Source organism: Sorex araneus, chromosome 2 (assembly GCF_027595985.1).
Source record: "Sorex araneus isolate mSorAra2 chromosome 2, mSorAra2.pri, whole genome shotgun sequence".
Lineage (NCBI taxonomy): Eukaryota > Metazoa > Chordata > Mammalia > Eulipotyphla > Soricidae > Sorex > Sorex araneus.
In genome coordinates this window covers 252,609,167-252,634,766 of record NC_073303.1, presented here as the reverse complement: position 1 = coordinate 252,634,766, position 25,600 = coordinate 252,609,167, and the positions used below count along the sequence as shown (strand labels likewise).

Below are 25,600 nucleotides of genomic sequence, written 5' to 3'. Positions count from 1 at the left end.
GGGTCGGGACCTGTGTCACTCTTGGGTCCCGTCTGCTGGACACAGAGGAGATGCAGCCTTTCAATTAATTAATTAATTAATTAATCTATTAATTTTTTTACTTTTCGCACCTGGCAATGCACAGGGGTTAGTCCTGGCTCTGCACTCAGGAATGACTCCTGGCGGTGCTCAGGGGACCCTACGGGATGCCAGGGATCGAACCCTGGTGGGCCGTGTGCAAGGCAGACGCCCTCCCCGCTGTGCTGTGGCTCTGGCCCGGACGCAGCCTTTTCGTGAAGGACACGGGCCTGTCCTGTGGAATGCAGGGGCAGGGCCTTCCTGCTGGGGGCTGTAGGGGTTGCCCCCCACTCCCCGTGATGGGAGAAGGTCCCTCTCCCGACGACAGCCCCCTCTGTGGAAGGCTGGGCGGCTGGCAGCGCCTGGGCGTTCTCTCTAATTAGGCTTCCTCCCTCCCTCGCGGGCGACTCCTTTACGCTGTAATTATTTCTTTCACGGGCACTTATGCCAATATTGTACCCTTCGCTGGGTAATTGCTGTAATTACCGTCCCCCGATTGGAGTTTGGAGCCTGTGTGATCAACGGTTTTATCAAACGTGTTGGGATGGGGAGGGATTGCTCAGTGGGCAGCGACAGGAATTCTCGAGGGGGCTGCTGGCGGCGGGGGTGGGGGCTGGGAGGGAGGATACAGAGCGGCGGCAGTGAGAGCAGCAAAGAGCGAGATGGAGCTGCATGCCCGTGTCCTTGCTGGCCCGGGCTGCCCGGGGCTGGCCACAGCTCTTCCTCCATACTTAGAGGGGCGCCAGGAAAGAAAAGTCAAGGGGGCGGCCCCCAGCCCTCGGCAACCTGTCCCCCTTCCTCCCTGCACCGCAGAACCCCAAAGTCAGCCTTCAGAGGCCCCAGAGAACCCGGTCCTGCATTCCAGGACTGTGCGAGGGACCGACCCCAGGGCGCCCCCTACTGCCCCCCAGGGGAGAGGCCTCATACCCCCCCCCCCCGCACTCCGATTTCCGGACTCAGAAAACGGCCTCAACCGAGAACTTTCTCTTCCTCCCTCTCCTTTCCGGGCAAAGTCAGCTGAGGGGCTGCCCGACTGTCCTGCCCCGAGGATGCTGGAGGGTGTCCGTGGAAATCCAGTGCATGAGCTAGAGGTGGCAGCCAGGCGGGGGGCGGGGTGTGTGTGCTCTGGCTCCCACAGCCACCTCGCACCCCTGGGTGCCCGGGGAGCCATCAGGCCCATCCCCTGGAGGACAGGACACGCCATGTGTGCTCCTCTCTCGTGCCAGCCATGTGCGGTCCGGCGCCAGTTTTGTGCACCCACTAGACACGCACGAGCCCTCTGGACTCCCCCCGAAGTGCTCTGATGCCTTATTGCCCTCCGCCCTCCTTCCAGCTTCTGTTTCTCTGCTCTGCAGGCATGGCATGACGGTTCCCCAGAAACCAGAAGTGGGGTGAGGAGCAGAGCCAGCGGGCTAACCCCGGGACCCCCGCCCCGGGACCCCCGTTTCCCCGAGCGACATGCCAGGTGTGGGCTTAGCAAACTAGCAGACGCTACAGTGGCTCCCAGGAGGGGGCTGCTTGGCGGACAGGGAGGCATACACCGGGCAGTGGGCCCCGAGTTCCTGGTACACCCCCCACCACAAGTACAAAAGCTGCTTTCTTAGGACCGCCTTGGCTGCCCTCCCCCCACCCCCCCAGCCCGGGTTCCCCTGCAGAGCTCAGTAGCAAGCTGAGGGGGTGCAGGGGTGCAGCGGGCGCGCGGGCGGGCCTCACCTGCACACACGTACTCCTTCTTCTGCACGTCGGCCACGCTGAAGCCCCGCAGGTGCACGGGGGCCATGCACAGGGTGAACTGGCCGATGGCCTGTCGCTGCCGCAGCCAGTCCGACAGCCAGGCCAGGTGACAGTCGCACAGGAGGTTGTTGGAGTGCAGGCGCCTGGGGAGGGGAGGCACAGGGGGAGACACGGTCACGGCGGGAAGAGTGTGTGTGAGTGTGTGTGTGTGAGTGTGTGTGTGTGAGTGTGTGTGAGAGAGAGAGAGAGGAGAGAGAGAGAAGAGAGAGAGAGGAGAGGGAGAGAGGAGAGAGAGAGACGGGGAGGCACAGGGGGAGACACGGTCCCGGCGGGAAGAGTGTGTATGAGTCTGTGTGTGTGTGTGTGTGTGTGTGTGTGAGTGAGTGAGAGAGAGAGACAGGGAGGCACAGAGGGGAGAGGACATGGTCACGGCGGGAAGAGTGTGTGTGTGTGTGTGTGTGTGTGTGTGTATGAGAGAGAGAGATGGGGAGGCACAGAGGGGAGACACGGTCACAGCAGGAAGAGTGTGTGTGAGTGGTGTGTGCACGTGCATCTGTGTGTGTGATGGGGAGACATGAGGAGGGAGATGGTCACAGCACAAAGTGTGTGTGTGTGTGTGTGTGTGTGTGTGTGTGTATGTGTGTGAGAGAGAGACAGGGAGGTACAGAGAGGAGACATGGTCACAGCGGGAAGAGTATGTGTGAGGGTGTGTGTGTGTATGTGTGCATGTGTATGTGTGTGTATGTGAGAGAGAGAGACGGGGAGACATGAGGAGAGACATGGTCACAGCATGAAGTGTGTGCATGTATGTGTGTCACGGGTAGGCACAGGGGCAGACAGTCACAGCAGAAAGAGTGTGTGAGTGTGTGTGTGTGTGTGTGTGACAGGGAGACATGAGGAAGGAGACAGTCACAGCATTAAGTGTGTGTATGTCTGTGTGTGTGTGTCACGGGGAGGCACAGAGGGAAGAGGTCACAGCGGGAAGAATGTGTGTATGTGAGTGTGTATGTGTGAAAGGGAGACATGAAGAAGGAGATAGTCACAGCATTAAGTGTGTGTGTCTGTGTGTGACAGGGAGACACGAGAGGGGAGATGGTCACAGCATGAAGTGTGTGTGTGTGTATGTGTGTGTATGTGTGACAGGGAGACATGAGGGGGGAAGATGGTCAAAGCCTGAAGAGTGTGTGTGTGTGTGTGTGTGTGTGTGTGTGTGGCGGGGGCATGTACAGCATCCCAAGGAAACACCCTCTCTGCTCGGCTGTGAGGCCCAGGCGGTGTCACCCCCCCGCCCCCCAGGGGACCCAGGACGCAGCCTCCCTCACAGTCATGCCCACCTCGTGGGGCAGGGCTGAGCGACTCCCTTACTTCTTTGTTTGGATTTGTTTGGGCCACACCTGGTTGGTGCTCAGGGCTGACTCCTGGCTCTGTGCTCTGGGCCGACTCCTAAAGGGGCTCGGGGGACCCCATGGGGTGCCAGGGACGAAACCCGGATGGGCCGCGTGCCAGGCAAACACCCTCCACACCGTGCTTTCGCTCGGGGGCCCCTGACTCCTGGCTCGGTGCTCAGGGAGGACCCTGTGGGCTGCCAGGGGCGGGGCTGGCCATGGACAGGGAGAGACCCTTTAGTCCCGCCCTGGGGCGGGCCCATTCTAAGAGGACAGCGAGGGCGCAGGGAGCAGACACCTCTGGGTGCGGAGGGCAGAGAGGAGGCGGCAGAGGCGCTGGACGCCCACACCCCCAAAGAGCATGGCGGTCATGAGGGGGCTCCCTTTCCGTGCCGGGGGGGGCGCCGTCGGCATGGAGACGGGCCGTGAGCAGAGCATCCAGCCTTACCCTGGGAGCCGGGGCGGCACCGCTGACCCCTCACCGCGGGCCCGTGTGTATCAATGCCCCGTGCCGGCAGCGCCCATCAGGGACGGGACCAAGGGCAGAGCGGAGAGGAGGCGAGGCAGAGGCGAGTCGTGGCCTCATTTCTGGGAGGGGGACGGGGCTGCAGTTCCCCCTCCCCCCGGGGGAGAAAGGTTCTAGGTGGCGGGTTCCACCTCCAGCTGCAGGGGTCACCCGCCCCTCGCTACACACTGTCCTTCTCTTAGTGCCGGGCGGTGGCCGTGGGGATCCCCCCAGGGGACCCTGGGAGCCAGAGGGGCGTGACAGCCACCCAAGGGGTCTTGCGTCACCAGCCCGGGCCAGCAGCCGGCTGGTTCCTCCTTTTGGGACGTGGCCCACGGAGCTGGTGAGGCCCCTCACAGCCCGCTCTGGCCAGCAGACAGTGCCCCTCTCATCCCAACACTGACGTTTTGGGCTGGAGCCATAGCACAGCGGGGAGGGCGTCTGCCTTGCACCCGGCCGACCCAGGTTCGATTCCCAGCATCCCACATGGTCCCCTGAGCACCGCCAGGGGTAATTCCTGAGTGCATGAGCCAGGAGTAACCCCTGAGCATCACTGGGTGTGACCCAAAAAGCAAAAAACAAAACAAAAAAAAACACACACACAACAAAAAACCAACTTTACTTTACTTTTCCTTTTTTTGGGGGGGTGAGGGGTTGCGCCCAGCGGTGCTCAGCGCTGGCTCCCGGCTCTGTGCTCAGGGACCACTCCTGAGTGGGGTTTTGGGGGACCGTATGGGATGCCGGGGATCCCATGAGGGCCAGCCACGGGCCAGGCAAGGCAAGGGCTACGGCTCTGCCCCTACCGCTGGTATTTTAGTGCTCAGAGGCTCTCCGGCCATCAGGCCAGAGGTGTCCGCGGCAGGGCAATGCCCAGGGCTCAGGAGGGGGGCGGAGGAAGCCTGGCTGAGTCCCCCCAGCCTGCTCTCCGTCAGGCCCTTCCCGGCCTCCCTTCCTTCGCTCCCTCCCAGAAGGCCGAGGGTGGGCCCAGGTTTTCGGCCGGCCACACCGTGATGGCGCTCTAGGCTCTGTGTTACCGTCCGTGTGCAAAACGGGGGCATGTTCCAGTGCCCCCTTCAGACGCTGACAGCAGCCATGGGAAGGCTGGGGGGAGAGAGGGCGGGTCGGGCCGGGCGTGCCTCCCAGCTGCGGGAGAAACAGTTCACCCTCACGGCCGGCCGTGGCAGTGAGGATGGGCACGCTCACGCCAGCCCCGCCCGCTTGCCCCTGGCAGCCCTGGCAGTGCCTGCACCCAGTTCTTACGGCTCACACAGCTGGGCATCGCCGAGGGGCGGAACCCCCCCACCTCCTCCCCTGCACCCCGCCTGCTCTTTTGCCAATTTTCTTTTTTTTTTTTTTTTTTTGCTTTTTGGGTCACAAATGGCGATGCTCAGGGGTTACTCCTGGGTCTGCACTCAGAAATGACTCCTGGCGGTGCTCGGGGGACCCTATGGGATGCAGGGGATCAAACCCAGGTCGGCCGTGTGCAAGGCAAACGCCCTCCCTGCTGTGCTATCGCTCCAGCCCCTCTTTTGCCAATTTTGGCGGGCGGGAAGCTTCCCCCTTAGGGAGACCACGGCTGCGGAATGTAAGGTGAGTGGACCCAGCTGCTGTTGGGCAGCGGGGCCGATCAGCCAGAGCAGCGGGACTGAGATCCCGGCAAATCCCTCGGGAGGGTCACCGCTGGTTTGGAACAGAGACCATTCCCTGCAGAAACCCTGCTGATGACTCGTCTCTCTCTCTCTCTCTCTCTCTCTCTCTCTCTCTCTCTCTCTCTCTCTCTCTCTCTCTCTCTCTCTCTCTCTCCCTCCCTCTCTCCACCCGCCAGCCCCCAGCCCTTCTCCACCACCATCCACTCCCCCCTCCCAACTTTAATTACAGCGAAGGGGGGATTAGTCAGCCGGAGTCTCCGGGGAGTTCTGGACAGGGAGTCGGCGGCTGCAGTCGGCTCGGAAATTAAACCAAAGGGAAAACAGTGGGCAGGCAGCGGAGAGAGCTGACAGACAGACAGACAGGCTGATCTCAGCCCAGCTGACAGAACCCAGAGGAAAGGGGGCGGGGCAGAAGCAAGGACGCACCCTCCCTGCCCTCCCTCCGTCTCCAAACAAAGGACCCCCGCCCAGTTCTAGCCACAGCAGCCTCACTGCCACCCAGGGGACCCCCACCCCCGCTGCCGACTCTCTCCTGGCCGCTCCCAGCTAGGGTGGAAAGAGGGGACAGGGTCCCTTCCCGGGGGAGGGGGATTCCTGCAGGCAAGGACCAAGCAAGCCCCACCTGGGACAGATCCCCAGCACCCCAGATGGTCCCCTGAGTCCTGCTGGGGAGTGGTCCCCGGGCGTGGAGCCAGGAGTAAGCCCTGAGGACTGCTGGGTGTGGCGCCCCCACAAACAATCACTGTATCACTGTTGTCCCGTGGTTCATCGATTTGCTCGAGCGGGCACCAGTAACGTCTCCATTGTGAGACTTGTTGTTACTGTTTTTGGCATATCGAATACGCCACGGGGAGCTTGCCAGGCTCTGCTGTGCGGGCGGGATACTCTCGGTAGCTTGCCGGGCTCTCCGAGAGGGGTGGAGGAATCAAACACCGGTCGGCCGGGTGCAAGGCAAACGCCCTATCCGCTGTGCTATCGCTCTAGCCCCACAAACAACAAAACAACAACAACAATAATAATAATACTGGTCATGCCTTGCTGAGCTGCTGTTGTGGAGCTTTGAGGAATTCTCTGCAGACTAGAATTTCTCTTTTAAAAAAAAAGGTCTTTAAAAAAAATCAGGACGGAGGAGCTGAAGCAATAGAGCCCAGCACTTGCCTTGCACAGGGCCGGGCCAGGCCTGATCTCCGGCATCCCATAGGGTTCCCCCAGGACTCCCCAGCCCCATAGGACTCCCCAGCCCCGCCAGGAGTGAGGCCTGGGACTTAGAGCCAGTACGGGAACACTGTGGCACGGGCCTCAGGTCCGGGCTGACCTGCTCCAGACTCGGCTAACGGGCTGGCTCCCCCGCGTGCCCTGCGTGCTCCCTCTGCGGCCCGCCTCCGTGGCTGCTCCGCTCCTTGCTCTGTGCTCCCCTGAGCCCAGGGTAGTGTTCCCAGCCCTGAGTCTGCAAGAAGCTTCCCCGGGACGCCTGCCTGGAGGCAGCCAGGTTATTTTCTTAACTTGCTCCAGGGGGCGCTATGCTCCAGTTCGGGATTTCCAGCTCTCCCTGGATTCACAGTCCTTGGTTACACCGTTTGTTTAGTACTTTCTGTCCAACTTTCCTCCCCCTCCTTCCCTACTCCTCCCCCACCCTTTTTTTTGAAGAAAAATTTTTTGTTGTTGTTTTGGACCACACTGGGGGGGTGCTCCTGGCGAACTCAGCGTATCATACAGGGCGCCAGGGATCAAACCCGGGTCTGCTGCAGGCAAGGCAAACGCCTTACCCACTATACTATCACTCTGGCCCCGTGCTTTTTTTTTTTTAAGAAAAAAATCAGGGGCTGGAGCGACAGCACAGCGGGTGGGGCGTTTGCCTTGCACGCGGTCGACTCGGGTTCTATTCCCAGCATCCCATAGGGTCCCCTGAGCACCGCCAGGAGTAATTCCTGAGTGCAGGGCCAGGAGCAACCCTTGTGCATCGCTGGGAGTGACCCAAAAAGAAAAAAAAACCAAAACCCCAAAATAAGGAAAACCAAAAGAAATAAAGTTATTAAATGTGTGATGGTAACAATACGAAGAAAACTACCAAGATTAACGGTCTCCTGTGCATCGGGTCCTTTCCACACTGCAACCCTTCAGGGACGCGGCACCATCCCCACTTACAGAGTGTGTGTGGGAGGGGGCGGGGAAGAAGCCCCGGGGCTGATAAATGACCAGCGAGGACTCTGACTCTTTGCCTGGCCCCTGAGTGCTGCAGCTGGAAGCTCCCCCGCCCCCACCCCGCGCGCCCACCAACGTTTCTGTGGAAGGGGCCCAGGTACCGTTCCCCACGCTGAAAGGCAGGGCGCGGGCTCTCTGGCACACTCCGTGGCCGAGCGTAAGAGCCTCGTACAGAGCAGCATGAAGCCACCCAGGCACCACGCTCCCCCCCCACACACACTTCCCAGGCCAGCCCCTGGCGAGCACTGCAGCCGAGCAACCCCCCCAATCCAGTGCGTGGGGGCACCGCCTCACACAGCCGCACACAAGAGTATCACACACGGCAGCTGCCAGCAAAGGAGGCGGAAGGGGGACGAAGCCGTCGGGAATGGCACCCGCTGGACGGGAAATTTACAGGCACAACGAGTCACGATCTGGTGCCCAGTCCCGGGACACTAGAACCGAGCTCGGTTACAGGCATTCTGGGGGTGAGCTGTTTCCTGGGCACACCCCCCCACCCACCCATCCGCTCCCCTGGAATGCACGTGACACAGTCAGGAGCAAGAGCCAAGCTACCGCTCTCTGGTGCAGAACCCCACCCAGGGAGCACGTGGGCAGCAAGTGTGGGAGTTGGAGTTCGCACAAAGAGGGACGAAAGACCACCATCCCCCCCCCCTGTCCGCCTCCCTGTCCCCTGGGCATTTCCCAGAGCAGGAAGTGATGCCAATCCGTGGCAAAGAGATAGAACAGTAGCTAAGGGAGTGGTGAGTCATCAGCCCGAGTTCTCTGCATCCTGTGACAACACAGATCCACTTTCCCCAGGAAGATAAAAAACACACACACACACACAAACCACAAAGGATTCTGAGGTGCCGGCTGCCCCCTGAGAGCGAGTCAAGGCTGCCCGCGACGGAATGGAGATTCAGGACCATGGACAGCGCCACGAGGCTCCTTCCCCCGCTCTCCTCCACACACACCTACACACACACCAACACACACACACACACACACACACACACACACACACACACACACACACCATTGGAGGACCCCAGAAGGAAGCTACACTTGGACAGAGAAACCCGTGCCCACCACCGCAGCCCCCGGCTCAGGCGCTGCCTCTGGTCTGTGGAAAGCAAGGTGGGGCCCCAGGGGGGCTGGTACTCACAGCGTCCGGATCTTCGGCATGTGGTTGAAGCTGGTGACCAGGATGTGGCTGATGTTGTTGTTGTTGAGGGTGCTGTGGAGACAGGAAAACGGTCCGGGTGTCGGTCAACCAGGCCACCGAGATGCTGTCCCAGTAAGACGGGCCACCCGGGGGCGGCCATGGCACAGCGGGAGACGGCCACGGTGTGGGTCTGCAGAGGGCAGGAGCTGCCCCGATGCCGCCCTCTGCCCAAGCCCCCTACACGGTGGGCTGCGGTCCAGCTCCCTGGAACCCCACCGAGCCCTTTGTTACATGGCTCCCATCCTGGGCACTGCAGCCGCAGCTACAGACACATTCTTGCCCTCTCCGTAGAGAGGAGGCAGCAGATTCGCGCGGCGGCGGCGTTCGGCTGAGTGACCCGGGCCCTGGGCGGGCCGGCTGTTACTCTCGGGCCACAGGTAAGGAGGCTGAGCGGCGGCTGGTGGGGGGGGACGAGGTCCCCTTCCCCAGGACCCCGAGCGCGGAGCTCTGGAGACAGGATGCAAAGCCACGCTCTCGCTCTTCCTTGCACGCATTGCTCGCCCCGAACTGCCCGCACCCAGGGCTTTTTACCTGTGGGTGTTTGCCAGGCGAGGCGCAGGGCACGGAGATGCCTCCCCTTTCCCCCCCGCACCCCGATGCCAGGGCTGGGAGCGTCCCACCAGGCGCCACGGGGCCCTGACGTGGCTTTTTTCTTTGCTCCGGGAGAAGGGAAGAAGAGAAGGGCGCGTCCCCCGTGAAGGAAGACCACTTGCTGGAGGACGGAGGGAGGCCCCGGGGTGGGGCTGAGCACAGAAGGAGCTGCAGAAAGGCAGACCCCCAGAAAGGCAGCAGCCGCGGGGCTGCAGGGAGGAAGACGCAACTGCGACTCCTGCACCCAGCCCTGCCGTAGGCTGCATCCCGGCTGGCTCCTCGGTCCTCTGCTGGCGCCTCCCACGGCCGCCGGCCACGCCCCCTTGCACACGCCAGGCCCCGCCCCTCTGCCTCAGGCCCCGCCCCTCTTCCCCACGCCCCGCCCCCTCACCGGTCCAGGCCCTGCAAAGTCTCAAAGCCATTCCCTCCTAGTTTCCTGGACATCCTCTCGGCCTGGGTGTGCTGCAGATTTCCAAGGGGGTCCCGCGTGCTCACCGGGGGCGGCCTCAGGCAAACACTCATCTGACTGGGAATCTCTGCAGCCGGGGGTTGGGGCGTGACAGGACCTGGGCTCAGTCAATGGGGACTGGCCACTTCGCCCACCGAGGGCGGGGGTGGTCCAGCCCTGCGTGGCCTGACCTGTCCCCTCCCCACCCAATACCCCAGTGTCCGAGGGACGAGAAAGAGCTCTGTGCAGTACACGGCCACCCTGGGTCCCCATGGCAGAGCCTTCTCTAGCCTGTAGCTGGGTCCTGGGATGTTCCCCTCCCTCGGACCCTCTCCCCCCGCCCCCCGCTGCCCAGCTAGTTTAATTCCCCATGTCCGAGGGGCACCTGTGGGGCTGCATGGCCCGTGCCTGGGTGGCCACTGGTCGAGAGGAAGAACCAGAGCGGGGGGTGGGGGACAGGGGGCTCACGAGTCATTGGCCTCACTCGGCATTTGGTGAGGTTGAACTTCCCCTGGCTGCTTCATTCTGTGGGACTCGAACTCCCTTTGTTCTTGTGTGCCTGCGTGTGCACCTTCCTCAGACAGCCGGAAGTATCTCCAGCTCTGCAGGGGGGCGTCCTGTCTCTCCCCGCCTTCCCCGAAGTCACCCCGTTTCTCTCCTCCCCGTGTTCCTGCCAGTGCCCTTTGGCTGAGACCATGAGCCCGCAGCTGGACGAAACCCAAGTCACCACCACTGCCTCCTCTCTCTCTCTCTCTCTCTCTCTCTCTCTCTCTCTCTCTCTCTCTCTCTCTCTCCCTCCAAGGCAAGGACAGTGTGTGAGTGGGTGCCCAGCCGGCCGGGCTGCAGCTGAGCAGACAGCTAGTATCACGCCGGGCCCGGGCTCTGGCTGGCTGCGGCGGGCGTCCGGCAGCCATGACTTATTAATGGATTACCACCCTGATATTTAAATGTGAGTCGTAATGAGGGCCATAAAACATTGATGATAATAGCAATTATTCCACCGCCCCCGTGACTTAAGCTGTGTCCGCGCGCTCGTGATCTGCCGGCCCAGGGAGGCCGCGAGGCGGTGGCCTCTCCCTCTCGGAGGTCTGTCTCCGGGGCAGCTCCTGCTCCTGCTTCCCTGATACACACAGATCCATGCATGGGATTTCCGGCCCGCCCTGCGATGTTCCCCTTCAGCCCAGCCTCGGGGAGCAGAGGTGGAGGGGTGAGGGCGGCTGGGGGGGGGGGCGGGGAGCGGTGAGTGGGAAGGAAGGAGGCGGCCTCGAGCTGCCAGCTCTGAGCTCGGCCTCTGTCTGCCGGGGGTGGGGGTGAGGGGGAGCCACGAGTCGGTTCGGAACCGCCCTGAGCTTCCTGCTCTGTCGTGACGGCGTGACGGGCCTCCGTTGCTCTGTTGGCCACGGCGGCCGTCACAGAGAGGACGCCTGGCCCCGCCAGCAGTCCGAGCTCCCCTAGCCGGCCCAGGGAACGGCCCTGGGCTCTGCTATTCTGTCTCTCCTGCGGCCTCCAGCCCCCTCCCCCGGGGAAGCCGGGGGTCTCCCCATGCTAGCCTGACTCCACAATGGAGGCCGAGGTCAGTGGCCCGAAGCAGTGGCTGGAAGCCACAGACTCTTTCGCTCTGTTTTCAGTTCTACAGTCCACGGCGGGGTGGGGCGGGGGGGGTCTCTCAGTGGACCCTTGGCGGGGGTGGAGGTGGGGGTGTGCATCTCCTTCCCTGGCCTCTGTGGCTCCCAGGGGTCACCCCCCTTCCTCGGCTCCTCTCTGGAACCTCTTCTCAATGTTGCCGTCTCCGCCCCCCCCCCGCACCCACTTTTGTGGCCCCTGCCTCCTTCTTTGCTTGGGGGGGAGGGCGGAGAAGGGGATGGCACACCCCGCAGTGCTCAGGGCTGACTCCTGGCTCTGTACTCAGGGAGCACTCTTGGCAGTGCTCGGGAGACCCCATGGAGGGGGGGTTAAGTCTGCGTGCGAGGCCAGGGCCTTTCCCGCTGTGCTATGTCTCTGCGCCTCGACCCCCCACGCCCCCGGGACCCCACCCCCCAGGTCTATTGGGGGTGGCTTTCCTGCCTGGGGAAAAACCCCGGTTCCGAAACAGCACCCAGCCCTCCCTGGGGGCAGCTGCACTCACTGACAGAGGAACCCCCCCTCTGCCCCCCGCCACATATGCCGTCCGCCCCCACCCCCCTCCCCCGCTGCCGGCCTGCGTACCCCGAGATAACCATCTCAGGCCTGTGGCTCCAGCCGGCCGCAGCCACGCCGCCCTGGCCGCCTTAATAAGGCTGACATTTCCCTCCGTCTCCTCCCATTAGGATGTCGCTTCATCACTCCAGCAGCGGCCCTGGCGCTGGCGGGGGTGCAGGGAGGGGTGGGGCGCTCCGTGTGCGGGGTGTGGCCGGCCCGGGGGCAGCAGGGTTATCTGTGAGTGCTCGGGGCACAGCACCGCCCGCCAGGCGGCCCCCAACCCCGGGGCGAGGGGGAGCGGGGGTGTCCTCTCAACTCCTCTCCACACAGTAAGGGGCCGAGGCTCTCTGGGGGCTGCCCCGGGATGGGGTGGAGAGGGGCGAGGGGCTCATGTCAACTCAGGCCGCCTACAGCAGGGGCCTCTCCAGGAAGGGGGCTTGGGCAGGGGTGGGGGCAGGGACGGGCGACTGACCACAGGCAAAGGGGATCTGCTGAGAGAGAGCCTGGCCGTGCCCTGGCCAGCAGAGAAGCAGGGCCCCGGCGGAGATGGACGAGAGGCTGCACCCTCGGGTGCCTGGCGGGGGGAGCGATAAGCCCTCCCTGTCCCCCCCCCAAGAGAAAGGGCGTGGGGGGCTCAGCCTGACTCCCCCTCCTGCTGGCGTTGACACGGGGCTGTAATGGGAACCAGGCGGTGTGTCGTGCCCTTCTCAGAGGGCACAGCGGTCACTGAGCAAGGCTCCCCCCTGGCACCCGACACGCCCGGAATGGGGTTGGGCTGGGCTGCCCCCCTTCAAGCACTGAGATCTCGGGAATGTGACTGCGGGGGGCTGGTGGGCCCTTAGCTGAGGAGTGTGCGTGAGTGAGTGTGTGTCCATGTATGTGTGAGTGCGTGAGTGTGTGTGTGGTATGTATGTGTGTGTGTATGTGTGTGAATGTATGTCTGTGTATGTGTGCGTGTAAGTGTGTGTGAATGTATGTCTGTATGTGTGTGTGTGTGCGTGTGTGTGTGTGTGTGTGTGTGTGACCTGGGAGCCACGCGCGGACAGCTCCCTGGACACACGGATAGGTACAAGGGCGCCCCGCCACACCCCACCCCCTTCCTGCCGCTGCCTGCCTCTTTTCTGTCGCTCCACGTCTAGCCAGAGGCACCGGAAACTGCCCCGCTAATGAAGAATGACACCCCGTAGAATGCGCTTCCAGGGAAGCCCCCCAAACTGCGGGGACAGCTTTGCCCGGGGGGAAAAGGTGTATATGGCTCCCAGGTCACACACACACACACACTCACACACACACACTCACAGATACACACTCACACACACACTCACACACACACTTACACACACTCACACACACACACTCACACACACACACTCACAGATACACACTCACACACACACTCATACACACACTCATACACACTCACACACACTCACACACACACTCACACCACACTCACACACACACACACACACACACACACCTTCGCAACCTTTCTCGTCAGTGGTGCAGAGGCTTGTAGGGGACTCCGCCTTGCGGGCGGATGGGAGGTGGGTGGGGTGTGGCCCTGCTGAGTTCTCTGCCCCCGCACGCAGAGTCCGGGCTGGCCCCCGCCCGGCACTTGCCCCGAGGAGCTGCTCTCCCGGCAAGCGGAGACCCCGCTGTCAGTCATTCTCCCGGAGCCTTCACTGCCGAGACGGCCAAGGGGAGTGGCGGGGGCTGGGGGTTTCGCTGGGGAGAGATACGGGGGGGGTGAGGCGCATAGCTTGAGCCCCCCACACACCGCAAAGGGTCCCCCACACCATGGGTAGTGCCACGAATGGGCCCCGGGCACAGCCGGGTGCCACCCCAAACAACCGTCCTTCCAGTCCGAATCCACGCAACCCGCCCAGATCGCACGGCTACGGGGTCGCAGGGACAAACGTCCACGTCCAGGGGAGAGCAGACCCAGGCCTCGGTCTCTTCCCGGGGCTTGTCCTGTTCAGGGGCCACGCCTGGCGGTGCTTAGGGCTCGCCCCTAGCTCTGTGCTCAGGGATCACTCCTGGTGGTGCTCGGGGGGACCACATGGGATGTCAGGGCAAGGCAAGCGCCCTCCCTGCTGTGCTATCACCCCGGCCCCCCAGCACCTGTAAGTGTCATCGCCAGCACCCAGAGCGCCCCCGAGGGAGGACGATTCCCATATCTCTCCGAGGGCAGGAGAGCCCAGTGGTCAGGGTGTGTCGGGACAGGCCAACCTCCTCCCAGCAGCTGACTGGCCTGCAGGCCGAGCCCCTCTGGGACCACGAGGGCGAGCTGGGCCCGGTGTCCCCACTGCACATCACTGACTATACATGGGGCTTGTGGGGTGCGCAGGCCCACCCTCAGGGGCAGTCTGCAGGGTCAGAAGGCCGGAACCCACAGCACTGGAGCATGGGAATGAGCGGGGCGGGGAGTGAGCGAGTGAGCGAGAGAAAGTGCAAGAGAGAGATACAGAGATAGAGACAGACACAGAGAGACAGAGACAGAGCGAGAGAGATGAAAAGAGAGACCAAGAGACAGAGACAGAGAGACAGAAACACAGAGAGAGACAGAGAGACAAGGGGAGAGAGAGGAGAGACAGAGCGAGATAGCAAAAGGGAGACAGAGACACAGAGAGAAGAGAGAGCAAGAGAGCAAGGGAGCGAGCTAGAGACAGAGGTAGAGATAGAGTGAGCAAGAGAGAGACACAGAGATAGAGAGAGCAAGAGAGAGACAGACATAGACACAGAGAGACAGAGATAGAGCGGCAAGAGAGATGGAGAAAGAGACAGAGAGACAGACAGAAACAGAGACAGAAACACAGAGACAGAGACAGAGAGAGGGAGACAGAGATAGATCGAGAGAGATGGAGAAAGAGAGAGGCAAACAGAAACAGAGACAGAAACACAGAGACACAGAGAGAGGAAGACAGAGGCGAGACAGAGAGCGTGATAGCAAAAGAGAGACAGAGAGAGAGAAAGAGCGAGATATAGAGAGTTAGAGATAGACAGAGCGAGCGAGTGTGTGTGAGAGAGATATGGAGATAGCACATGCAGCTAGGGGCTCCTGGGGGCGAGTAGGTGACTGGGTATCTGCCTCCAAGCCCGCAACGGACCCCCGGGCTGGAGCGTCACCCGAAGGCCTGCCCCGCCCGGGCTGGTCTCACGGGCACTTTAAGGCAGCCCTGAAGAGCCCTGGCACACAGCTCTCGGCCGCTGGTGGGAGCCGGCCGTGCGTCTACTACGGCAGACAGGAGCGGGGTCGGGGCGGGGATGGGGGTGCCTGGAGGGCGGCGGACGGATGGAGAGAGCGTGGGGGCCACGCTAGGTCTCTGCGACTCGGGACCGTCCAGGGGGTGCGGCCGCGCGGGGCTGGGCTCCCCGCACTCCCCGAGGACCGCTTAAATTAAGGCTCACGACCATTGTGTGGGCATGGAATGGAAACAACTGATGCCGCACTGATTAGCCCATTACTCTGGGCTGTTAGGAGACATAATGATCTCGCGAGGGGCCTCGCTCACTGCCGCCTCGCAGCCGCGCTCCCATTTGACACCTCAAATTAGCAGCCAAAGCAATAACAGCTGGGGTTTTTGTCTCAATATTTGTACCCGGCTCTAAAGTGATTTGGCGCCGGGCAAGCGTTATTTTTAAACACTGGGCTCTCCACCGCCAAGGAGCGTTTTAAACGGTCTCCAGGTGTCATGTTAAAAACCCACGGAAATAAATAAAAACAATCGGCTGACAAGTTGTCGGTGCGGGTGCCTTCGCGGAAGGGCCGGCCTTCGGGCCCCATCTTTTATTCTACTTGGCACGGCCCCCGGTGCGTTAAAACGGGGGTGGGGGGGTGCCGTGACACCCTGATAAACGCAAACGGTGGCAGATTTAAGCGTCTAAGGAGAACATGAGATCCTCAGAACCGGCCACGGTGCACTCAGACGCCCAGAGTCTAAACATTTTTTCCTTTTTTTGGTTTTGGGGCCCTGCCTAGTGGTGCTCAGGGCCGACTCCTGGCTCTGCACTCAGGGATCAGTCCTGGAGGATCTTATGGGGACCCGGGGGTCCATCCCAGATCGGCTGCAACCAAGGCAAACGCCCTCCCTGCTGAGCTATGGCCCCAGCCCTCAGATGTCCACAGTTTTTTTTTTTTTTCTTTTTGGGTCACACTGGGCGATGCTCACGATGCTCAGCGTTACTCCTGGCTCATGCACTCGGGAATGACTCCTGGCGGTGCTCAGGGGACCCTATGGGATCCTGGGGATCAAACCCGGGTCGGCTGCATGCGAGGCAAACGCCCTCCCCGCTGTACTACCGCTCTGGCCCCACAGTTTGGAGTACTCATGGTGCTCCCGTGTTTTCATCGGCTGGACAACTCTTCCCTGGCTGACTGAGCTCGGGCCTTGGGGCATGGTCCGACAATTAAAAAAAAAAAAAAGACTAGAGCTCTGGGGCTCGGCCACCAATTCGGAAACTTTCTGTACGATGGAGAGACCAACCGGCCAACCAAGCAACACCACCCAGCTCCACGCCTGCAGGGGTGCAGCCTGCCCACGCAGCCGGCTGAGAGCTGGGCCCCGGACGGGCCGGTCCTGGCTCCCTGCAGCCACCCCCCCTGCCCCCCCCCAGCAAATGTGGAGCAGCGGACTCCCGCTTTTAGACTCACAGCCTTTCTCAGCACATTCTCCCCACTCCCCTCTCCCTCCTGCAGGTCTGCCCCAAGCTAGGGAAGCTCAGGGGGAGGCAGGAAGGAGGCCACCCCCCACCCCCACCTCCTTTCAGCTCTGCTCCCGCTGCTTGCCTGTGGCCCCCTGGCCTCCCTGCAGGTCTGCGGCGGCAGGAGAAGCCAATTTCCCCCCCACCTCGGGGGTCCCAGGGCCCCGCTCTGCAGAGCCAAGGGGTCGGGGACAATTGGGGTCCCCAGCCTCCCTTTTCCTGAGGTCTGCAAGGCACCCCCTGTCCTGCCTTCCCCCCGAGTCCCGGAGATAACCGGGCTGTGTCAGACCCACCCAACCCTCTCTGCCATGTCCTCTTAACTCAGGGAAAAAGACACGCCAGTACTGCCGAATAAGGAGAAAGGAGAGCCAGCGGAAGCTGCTGGGACACCCCCGATTCTAGTCACCGGAACCATTCATTCAATGCATGGCTTATTCAAGTGGTGTAAAATTCAGGGGTCCATCTGACCGTTCCACGAGATCTTCACCTGTGCCCCCCACACCCCCGATGGTGTCAAAAACCAAGTGAGGGGCTGGAGTGACAGCACAGCGGGGAGGGCATTTGCCTTGCACACGGCCAACCCGGGTTCAATTCCCAGCATCCCATAGGGGCCCCTGAGCACCGCCAGGAGTCATTACTGAGTGCTGAGCCAGGAGTCAGCTCTGAGCATTGCCGGGTGTGACCCCCCCAAAAAAGCAAAAACCAAGTGAGCCATTTTCCGTGACGGCCACCTGATCCAAGTCTCGGTGGGCCAGGTGAGGGGTCGGGGTGGGATGGGGAGCAGGTGAGGGGGAGTCATGGAGAACCAAGTTCCTCTCCTGGCATTCTGGAAGCTCCACAGAAAATCCCCAGTGCTGACCACAAAGTGCCACGTCAGTCCCGACTGCCTCAACACGCCACCGTCTGCGACACAGAATCCCACCCTTCTTGGTTTTTCCGGAGAAGCGTCCAGACTTCTGCTAAAGTCAGGCGCACACTCGACCCCCAGGCTGCTGGAGGGAACAGCTGCGGTGCTTGGGGGAAACCCAGGTGAAAACAGGGACAACAAAATGAAAACCAGTTACGTCTCTGTTAGGAAGCGCCGATCTCCACCATGGTTCTGATTCTGTTCATTTTTTTTTTCTTTTTGGGTCACACCTGGTGATGCTCAGGATTTACTCCTGGCAGTGCTCGGGGGACCCTATGGGATGCTGGGAATCGAACCTGGGTCAGCCGCGTGCAAGGCAAACACCCTACCCGCTATGCTATCGCTCCAGCCCCTTTGTTCATTTGACTTAATAAAAAAAAATTTTTTTTTCGGGTGTGTGGGAGGTAGCCCCTGGAGGTGCTCAGGGCTTCCTATAGGCTGAGCTCAGGGAATCACTCCTGGTGGAGCTTGGGAGGGCTCTACGGGGTGCCGGGGACTGAACCCAGGTCAGCTGTGTGCCAGGCAAGTGTTCTAACTGCCGTACTATTTATTATTGCTCCAGCCCCTCCTGTTCATTTTGGTGAGAAAAAAAAACACCCAAAACAAAGCAAAACAAAAAAATGCCCACCTCACTGCTGAGCTGGAGGAGTGGGAAAACCAAAGGGGGGAAAAAAAAGTGAGAAACGGGCAATTTCAAGACAATATTCTACCGGTGGACATTTCAGCCAGTTCTGGGACAATTGTCTCCTTCGCTCTGTTCCGGCTGAGAGGGTGCGAAAAGCTTTGACCCAGTTAACTCGATTTGGCCGCCGTACTTTCTTTAACCGCCCACCTGAGACAAGGCAGTGGCCACCCACAGCGGCTGTCCTCGGCAGCCGGACCCAGTGGACATTGGGCCGTGACTTCTCCTAGAAGCCACAATACTTGAGAAAGGGGTTGGTTACAGCCACTTCCTCGTTTTAATAAGGAAACGGGTCCCAAGCTCCCAAGCGATGGGGGATGGGGCAGCAGCCAGCCCGAGTCTGACCTTGGCTTTTGGGTGTCCACCTCTGGGGCAGTTCTGAGGGGCTGGGCGTGGTGCTGATTAAGCAGAGGTCGGAGGGTCAGATCTCAGTGCCTCAGTGGACCAACATTTCTAAGAAGGAAGACTAGGGCTCCTGAGGGATTCTGGATACTTGCCACAGCCAGTAATCTCACCGCTGTATAGGGCTGGTTCTCTGGTAGGTGTGGTTCCGTATTTTCTTGCAAGGTGGGTAGGTGGGTGGGTGGGGGGCTTTGGGGCCTCACCTGAAGGTGCTCAGGGCTTACTCCCGACTCTGGACTTGGGGATCATTCCTGGGGATGCTCGGGGGACCGTGTGCAGTGCTGGCTTAAACCCGGGTCAGCTGCATGCAGGGTAAGCACCCTACCCCAGTACGATCTCTCTGACCCTTCACCACACACTTTTTTTTTTTTTTTTGCTTTTTGGGTCACACCTGGCGATGCACAGGGGTTACTCCTGGCTCTGCACTCAGGAATTACCCCTGGCCATGCTCAGGGGACTATATGGGATGCTGGGATTTGAACCCGGGTCGGCCACGTGCAAGGCAAACACCCTATCCGCTGTGCTATCGCTCCAGCCCCACCACACACTTTTTTAACCCAGACGTTTAAGTTTTGTGTTTTGGCAGCAGGGCTCGCCTGCAGGGAGAGCCCGGGGACCTGGCAGCGTCTCTGGGCAGGTGATTCTCCGAGCCCAAGAGCTCTCCTCTGTGAGACGAGAGGCACAGCCCCCCCCCCCCCCCACCCCAGGTAAGACTGCGCTGAGGACTGACCCAGGGTGGGGGGTCCTGATGTCTTACCGCAGCGCCCGGGAGACAGACAAGCTGAAACCACAAAGGCTCTGCACGGCCAAGGGCAGCTACCTCGACTAAAGCGCTCAGGGTTCCCCTTTTCTCTGCATCACCCTTAGCAACGGTCACTGCGGATGACCATCTATACGGTCACCGCTCGCGAAGGGCCATCTTTATCACTACTAATGACCATCTATACAGCCACTGCAAATGATCATTGCTTCATGGTCACTGTGAATGGCCAGTTCTATCACTGCTAATGACCATCTCTGACACTACGAATGACCATCTATAGAGTCACTGTGAGTGACCATCCCTTTAGGGTCACTGCGAATGACCAACTACACAGGCACCATGAAAAACCATCCCGATGACTGTCTACGAGGTCACTGTGGATGACCATCTACCTGTACAGCCACTATTAATGACCAGCCTTATATAGTCACTGCAAATGGCCACCTATATGGGTACTATGAATAACCATCCCTTTATAGTCACTGTGACTGACCATCTATATCGTCACCGTGAGTGACCAGTTCTAGAAGGTCACTGCAAATGACTATCCCTATACAGTCCCCGTGAATGACCATCCCTTATGGTCACTGTGAATGACCACCTCTATACACAGTCACTGTGAATGACCATCCTTATACAATCATTGCAAATGACCACCTATGTGGTCACTATGAATCACCACCCCCTTGTAGTCACCGTGAATGACCATCTATATCATCACCGTGAGTGACCAGCCCTATGTGGTCGCTGCGAATGACCATCCCTATATACTCACTGTGAGTGACCAGCCCTTTACCTTCACCATGAATGACCACCCAGATGCCCACTACGATGCAGATGTGACTGTCCACTCCCCCACACGTCACCCATCACGACGGTCACTGAGAAACAGACCATTCCCCTCCGGCGGCACACACGGCTGGAGTGGATGGCCACCCGCACCAGGCTCTGCGCCCTCCCCGCCTAGGCTGACGTGCAGGAGGGTCCAGGCTTTGGGAGTCGACACCCCTGGGCACAGGAGGGAGGACGTGGCCGACCCTCCTCGCGAGGGCTTTCTCCCCGCTCTCCCCTGCGTGTCCTTTAAGCTGGGCCCAGGGAGGCCCCGTCCTCCCCGCCCGGCTGTGACGAGAGACAGCCCACCTGACCACTGGTGGCTCCCTACAACTGCTTCCGCTCCTGACTCATCTCTGCAAAGTGGGTCGGACGCACAGACGCACACGGGGTGGGGTGGTGGGGGTGGGCACCGTGGGGAGCTGGAGGCTGGGGTGTACGGCACGGGGCGTGGGAAAGGGATTGTGCTTCTGATCTCGCTGCTCCCCATCTTCCCAAGCTCGATTCTACCTGCTTTCACACACACACACACACACACACACACACACACCACACACACACACACACACACACACACTACAAGCAACCCGGGATGTTCCACTTCCCGGGGAAGTCTTGGGGTCCGACATGCTTCGGCTCTGGTCTGCGGCTTCCTGGCGGGGGTCTGGGAGCCCCGAGCCCCCTATCCCCGCGCTCTGCCTACCCGGGAGCCCAGGGATGCTCCATCTCAGGTTTCGCAGAGCGGGAGCTGGGGGTCTGGGAAGGGCCTGGGGCACCACAGGGTCTGAGTATCTGGAGCTGCCCCCAGTCCTGGCATCTGGCACCGTTGCGGGCACACTCGGTGATGCCCGGGCTTTGGGGACAGGCTGCCAGGGTGGGCAGCAGGGAGAGAAGTGAGAGGGTCAGTCGGCGGGGCGGGGGCGTCCACCCATCCCAACCAAGGGAGTGCACGTGCTCCCCGATGCAGACCCACATCACCCAACGCCAAGTGCGTGCACCCGCCACCTCCCACCAGGCCCCCTAACCCCCGCACTGTCCATGCGCCTCACTCGCCTAGAGCTTAGAGCTGCAACGCGGCCGGAGGCCTGGGTTTAATCCCCGCAGTGCGTGGTTCCCCCCGCCCCCACCCCCGCACAGAGCCTGGAGTAGCCCCCCGAGCACCACTGGGCGGGACCCCCAACACATCTCCACTTGGCTGCAGAGTGACACACAGATAACGCACGCTAAATCCCGGAAAAACACCCGACAGAGGCGGGCTCACAGAAGAGCCAGAAGACGCAGGCTCTGAGCTGCCCGCAGGGATCAGGGATCAAACGGGGGTCGGTGGGATGTCAGGTTGGCGCCTCACCCCTGGGCTCACTCTCCATCCCCCCCCGACCCCCCCCCCCCGCCTCAGCCCTTCATTTGGCCAGAGAGGAGGTCTTCCCTCCTCCGACGGCCTCCATGGCACCGAACACTGAGGACAGTAGGTGTTTTTGTGCTGGAGCCCCCCCCCCCCGAATCTTACTTGGGGGGGCATGGGTTGGTTCTTTCGAACGGCCTCACTGCCGGGAGGTGCCCGATACGGGCGCAGGATGTGGGAGCTGAGATGTGGGGCTGGGGGCAGAGACAGGACGGGGGCGGGGTGGGGGGTGGGGGGGGAGCATGCTACCAAGAGGCCCAGCCCTGGCGGTTCCCCCTGCACCTTCTCTCCACAAAGGGAGGCCGCCCCGGAGACAGGGAGGGCCCTGCCTGGGCCGACCCACACGAACGTCACCGCAGTCCCCGGACTGCCGAGTGGCACTCGATCGCCGGCAGCAAAAGACCGTCAGAGCGGGAGCTGGAGCGATAGCACAGCAGGGAGGGCGTTTGCCTTGCACTCGGCCGACCCGGGTTTGATTCCCAGCATCCCATATGGTCCCCTGAGCACCGCCAGGAGTAATTCCTGAGTGCTGAGCCAGGAATGGCCCCTGTGCATCGCCAGGTGTGACCCAAAAAGAAAAATAAAATAAAAGACCCTCAGAGCGGCCCCAGCCAGCTCTGTGTACCCCTGCTGGGTGGTCTGCAATGGAGACAGCCGGGCCACGAGGCTGATCAAAGGCAGAGCCCTCGCCAGGAGCACACGGAACGCCCGTGCATTCCGTGCCGTGTTCTGAACGGTTCCGGCACTGCTGGCGGCGTATTTCACGGGACTTGTGATTTGTGGGGCGGAGTCGGGAGAGAATGCTGGAGAACAGTGCCTGGAACTCTGGTCCCTTCCCCCATGGCCCTGGGGAAGGCAGAGCTGTGCAGTGACCGGGGGCTCGCCCAGAGGCTCCCTTCGTCCAGCCTCCCCATCTCCTGGTCACTAGACACTTCCCAGGCTGGCGTGCTGGGTCAGCGAGGGACCCGGTCTCATTGCGGGAAGGGCTTGACCGTGCTCAGGCGAGCCAGCCCGGGGCTGGGTTACCCAAAGCTCTCAGGGGCGGGAGGGATAGTCTGGTGGGGAGGGCACTTGCCTTGTGTGCGGTCAACCTGGGTTTGATCCCCGGCATCCCGTAGGGCTGCCCCCACTGACCACTGTCAGGAGTCATCCCTGAGCGCAGAGCCGGGAGTCAGCCCTGAGCACAGAGCCGGAAGTGAACCCTGAGCACAGAGCCGGGAGTGAGTCCTGAGCACAGAGCCAGGAGTGAGCCCTGAGCACAGAGCCGGGAGTGAGCCCTGAGCACAGAGCCGGGAGTGAGCCCTGAGCACAGATCTGGGAGTCAGCCCTGAGCATGGGGTGGGGCCTCCCCCAAACACAACAAGACAATAGCAACAAGAAGAAAGCCAAGGCGCAGAGCAGGCCGGGAGACTGCAGGTCGGGCGGGGAGGGGGGGCACATCTGGCTGAGGGAGGGGTACTGACCAGCAGAGACCCCAAGTCCCCGAATCGTGCAGCCGAGAGAACAGTCGGGAAGGAAGGAGGCGGCGCCAGACGCAGGGCGACCAGGAGGACGCTGTGAGGGGGGGGACGGGGGGCAGCGAAGCCCCCGAGCTCTCAGTGTCCGAGCCCACCGGTAACGCTGGGAAGCCAGAACTAGACCCCGGGCAGCTCCTGTCGCCCACGGGAGACTCTGCTCTCCTCCGTGACGGTGCCGGGGCCGCTCCCGCTGGTCCCCCACCCCCCGCCCGCAACGGTTCTTGGGGGGCTGGTCATGCCTCGCAGAGCCCAGAAACTGAGTCACTAAGGGCCAGGGCAAGGCGGAGTCACAGCTCAGTGTCTCTGAGCGGGGCGTCCGGGGAGACGGGCTCTGAGGTCCCGGGGAGGCAGGGCCCAGCCTGAACGGTCTCCTTCCGCTGTGTTTCCCGGCACCCCCATTTCTGCAGGGACCCAAAGCCAGGTGGGGTGATGGGGTGACAGAGGGCAGGATTCAGCCCCCGGTCCCGGGCCCCTGCTCTGTCCTTGGTCCCTCTCCTCACAGCCAGCTCAGGGTGGGGGTTGGGGGGGCGGCTCCCAGGTGCACCTCGTAAGCACCCACGCAACCTAACTCCTCAGACCCGCCTCGGCGTTTGCAGATGCAGAAAAGAGGGGGACAGGGGGACCCCGAGGGCTACCCACTGCCTCCTCTTTCTCCTGGTGGCAGATGGGGGATTAGGGGAAGAGAGAGAGAGAGAGAGAGAGAGAGAGAGAGAGAGAGAGAGAGAGAGAGAGAGAGAGAGAGAGAGAGAGAGAGAAAGAGACAGCTCAGCTGACTTCATATGCAGGAGGCCCTGGGTTCAATCCCCAGCACTACACACGGTCCCCCATCTCCCTGGCCCCCCTTGGAGGGACGCCTGAGCACAGAGCTGGGAGTAGCTCCGGAGCACGGCTAAGTGTACCCCCCGCCCCCTGCCTCCAAACACGCTCGAAAACAAAACCCAAACCAAATGGACACACACGAAAAGTCCCTTTGGGTTGGCCGGTTGGGCGAGTGAGATGGCCACGGCCTGGCCCTGGGTTCCGACTCTCCACTGCCCGCCAGGAAAGATGCGTCTCGAGGTGGAACTCTGTCTTCCCGGGGTGCAGCCTCTCCGGGGGGCTACGGGGGGCTTGAGCGCCTCTCTCTATCTCTCTCTCCCTCTCTCTCTCTCCCTCTCTCTCTCCCTCTCTCTCTCATCCCCTCTCTCTCTCCCCTCTCTCTCTCTCCTCTCTCTCTCTCTCCCTTCTTCTCTCCTCTCCTCTCTCTATCCCTTTCTTCCTCTCCCCCCTCCCTCTCCCTCTATCCCCTTTCTCTCTCTCTCCCCCCCTCTCTCTCCCTCTCCCTCTATCCCTTTCTCTCTCTCTCTCTCCCCCCTCTCCCTCTCTCTCACCCTCTCTCTCTCTCTCTTAGCAGGACTAAGTTAACGGGGCGCCCTTGCTCTCTCGCCACGTGTTACCTCCCCGTCCGGACTCCGCCAGGGTGCCTCGGTTAAGCTCAGAGAAGTCCCCCGTCTCTGGAGGCCAGCACGGAGCTGGGGCCGTGGAAGGCCCTGGTGGGGTGGGGTGGGGGGCAGAACAACTGGGGGCTCTTTAAATGGAGACATCAGCCCTGGCTAATTTCGGGACGGGCACACCCTGAAGATGAGTGATGGCTCCAGAGCCGCCTGGCTCCGCTGGAAATTAAAAAACCCACGGGGGAAAGGGAGGGAAAAAAAAAAAAGGATCATGATTAATTTCCAAGCGCTGAGCCACGTGGAGCCGAAGAAACGTGTCTTTCAAACACAGCCAGGGGCCGGGGCTGTGTCGGGAAGCTGCCCCCCGCGGCCCGGGAGAACTATCCCGACTGCTGCCTCCCCGCAATGGGTTGGAGGCTTCAAGGCCCTGAACGCCGGAGGGCCTGAGGGCCTCGGTCCCAGTTCAGCCTGGGGGCTGGGGAGCGGGTGTAGACACGCCTAAGGCTGTGCAGGGTCTACACTCGGATTTTCCCCGGGACGTGGTTCTCGGGGAGAGACCCAGTAGCCCGGCCCTGGGGGCTCCAACCCCCCACCCCCTGTGGCGGCCTGCCGGGGAGGGGACCAGACGTGCCCCCCAGGCTGCCCAGCTGCCCCCCTTTCTGGTCTTTTCCAGAACAGTTCTCTGGATCGCGGTGGCACTTCCTGAACTCGAGGCCCGGCTGCCTTCTCACTGTTCAGTTCTGGGCCACTCCCGGCGGTGCTCAGGGCCGACTCCTGGCTCGGGGACCATTCCTGGGAGACTAGGGAGACCATCTAGGGTGTCGGGGAACGTGCCAGGCCAGCACCCGACTCACTGGAGACTAACTGCTCCAGCCCCTCTGGGTGGGCGGCCATCGGAGACCAAGGGGGCATTTGCCACTGGCCGGCTGGCCGGGGTGAGGGTGTTAGAATCTGAGGGAGGAAGACCCTCTGCCTTCGAGATGCTCGCTGGGGGGTCCCGCCC

The 25,600-nt window shown here is 61.5% G+C and overlaps 1 protein-coding gene across 2 annotated transcripts in view; it reads right to left on the bottom strand.

The window, feature by feature from the left end:
- SLIT3 (slit guidance ligand 3) overlaps nt 1-25,600 on the bottom strand; it is a 517,570-nt gene that overhangs the window by 71,390 nt on the left and 420,580 nt on the right. For both annotated transcript variants that reach the window (XM_055125249.1, XM_055125250.1), the window contains 2 exons: nt 8,680-8,751; nt 1,771-1,934 (listed from right to left, as the gene is read on the bottom strand). In XM_055125249.1, coding sequence (XP_054981224.1) covers nt 1,771-1,934; nt 8,680-8,751 — 236 coding nt within the window. The remainder of the gene's footprint in view (nt 1-1,770; nt 1,935-8,679; nt 8,752-25,600) is intronic.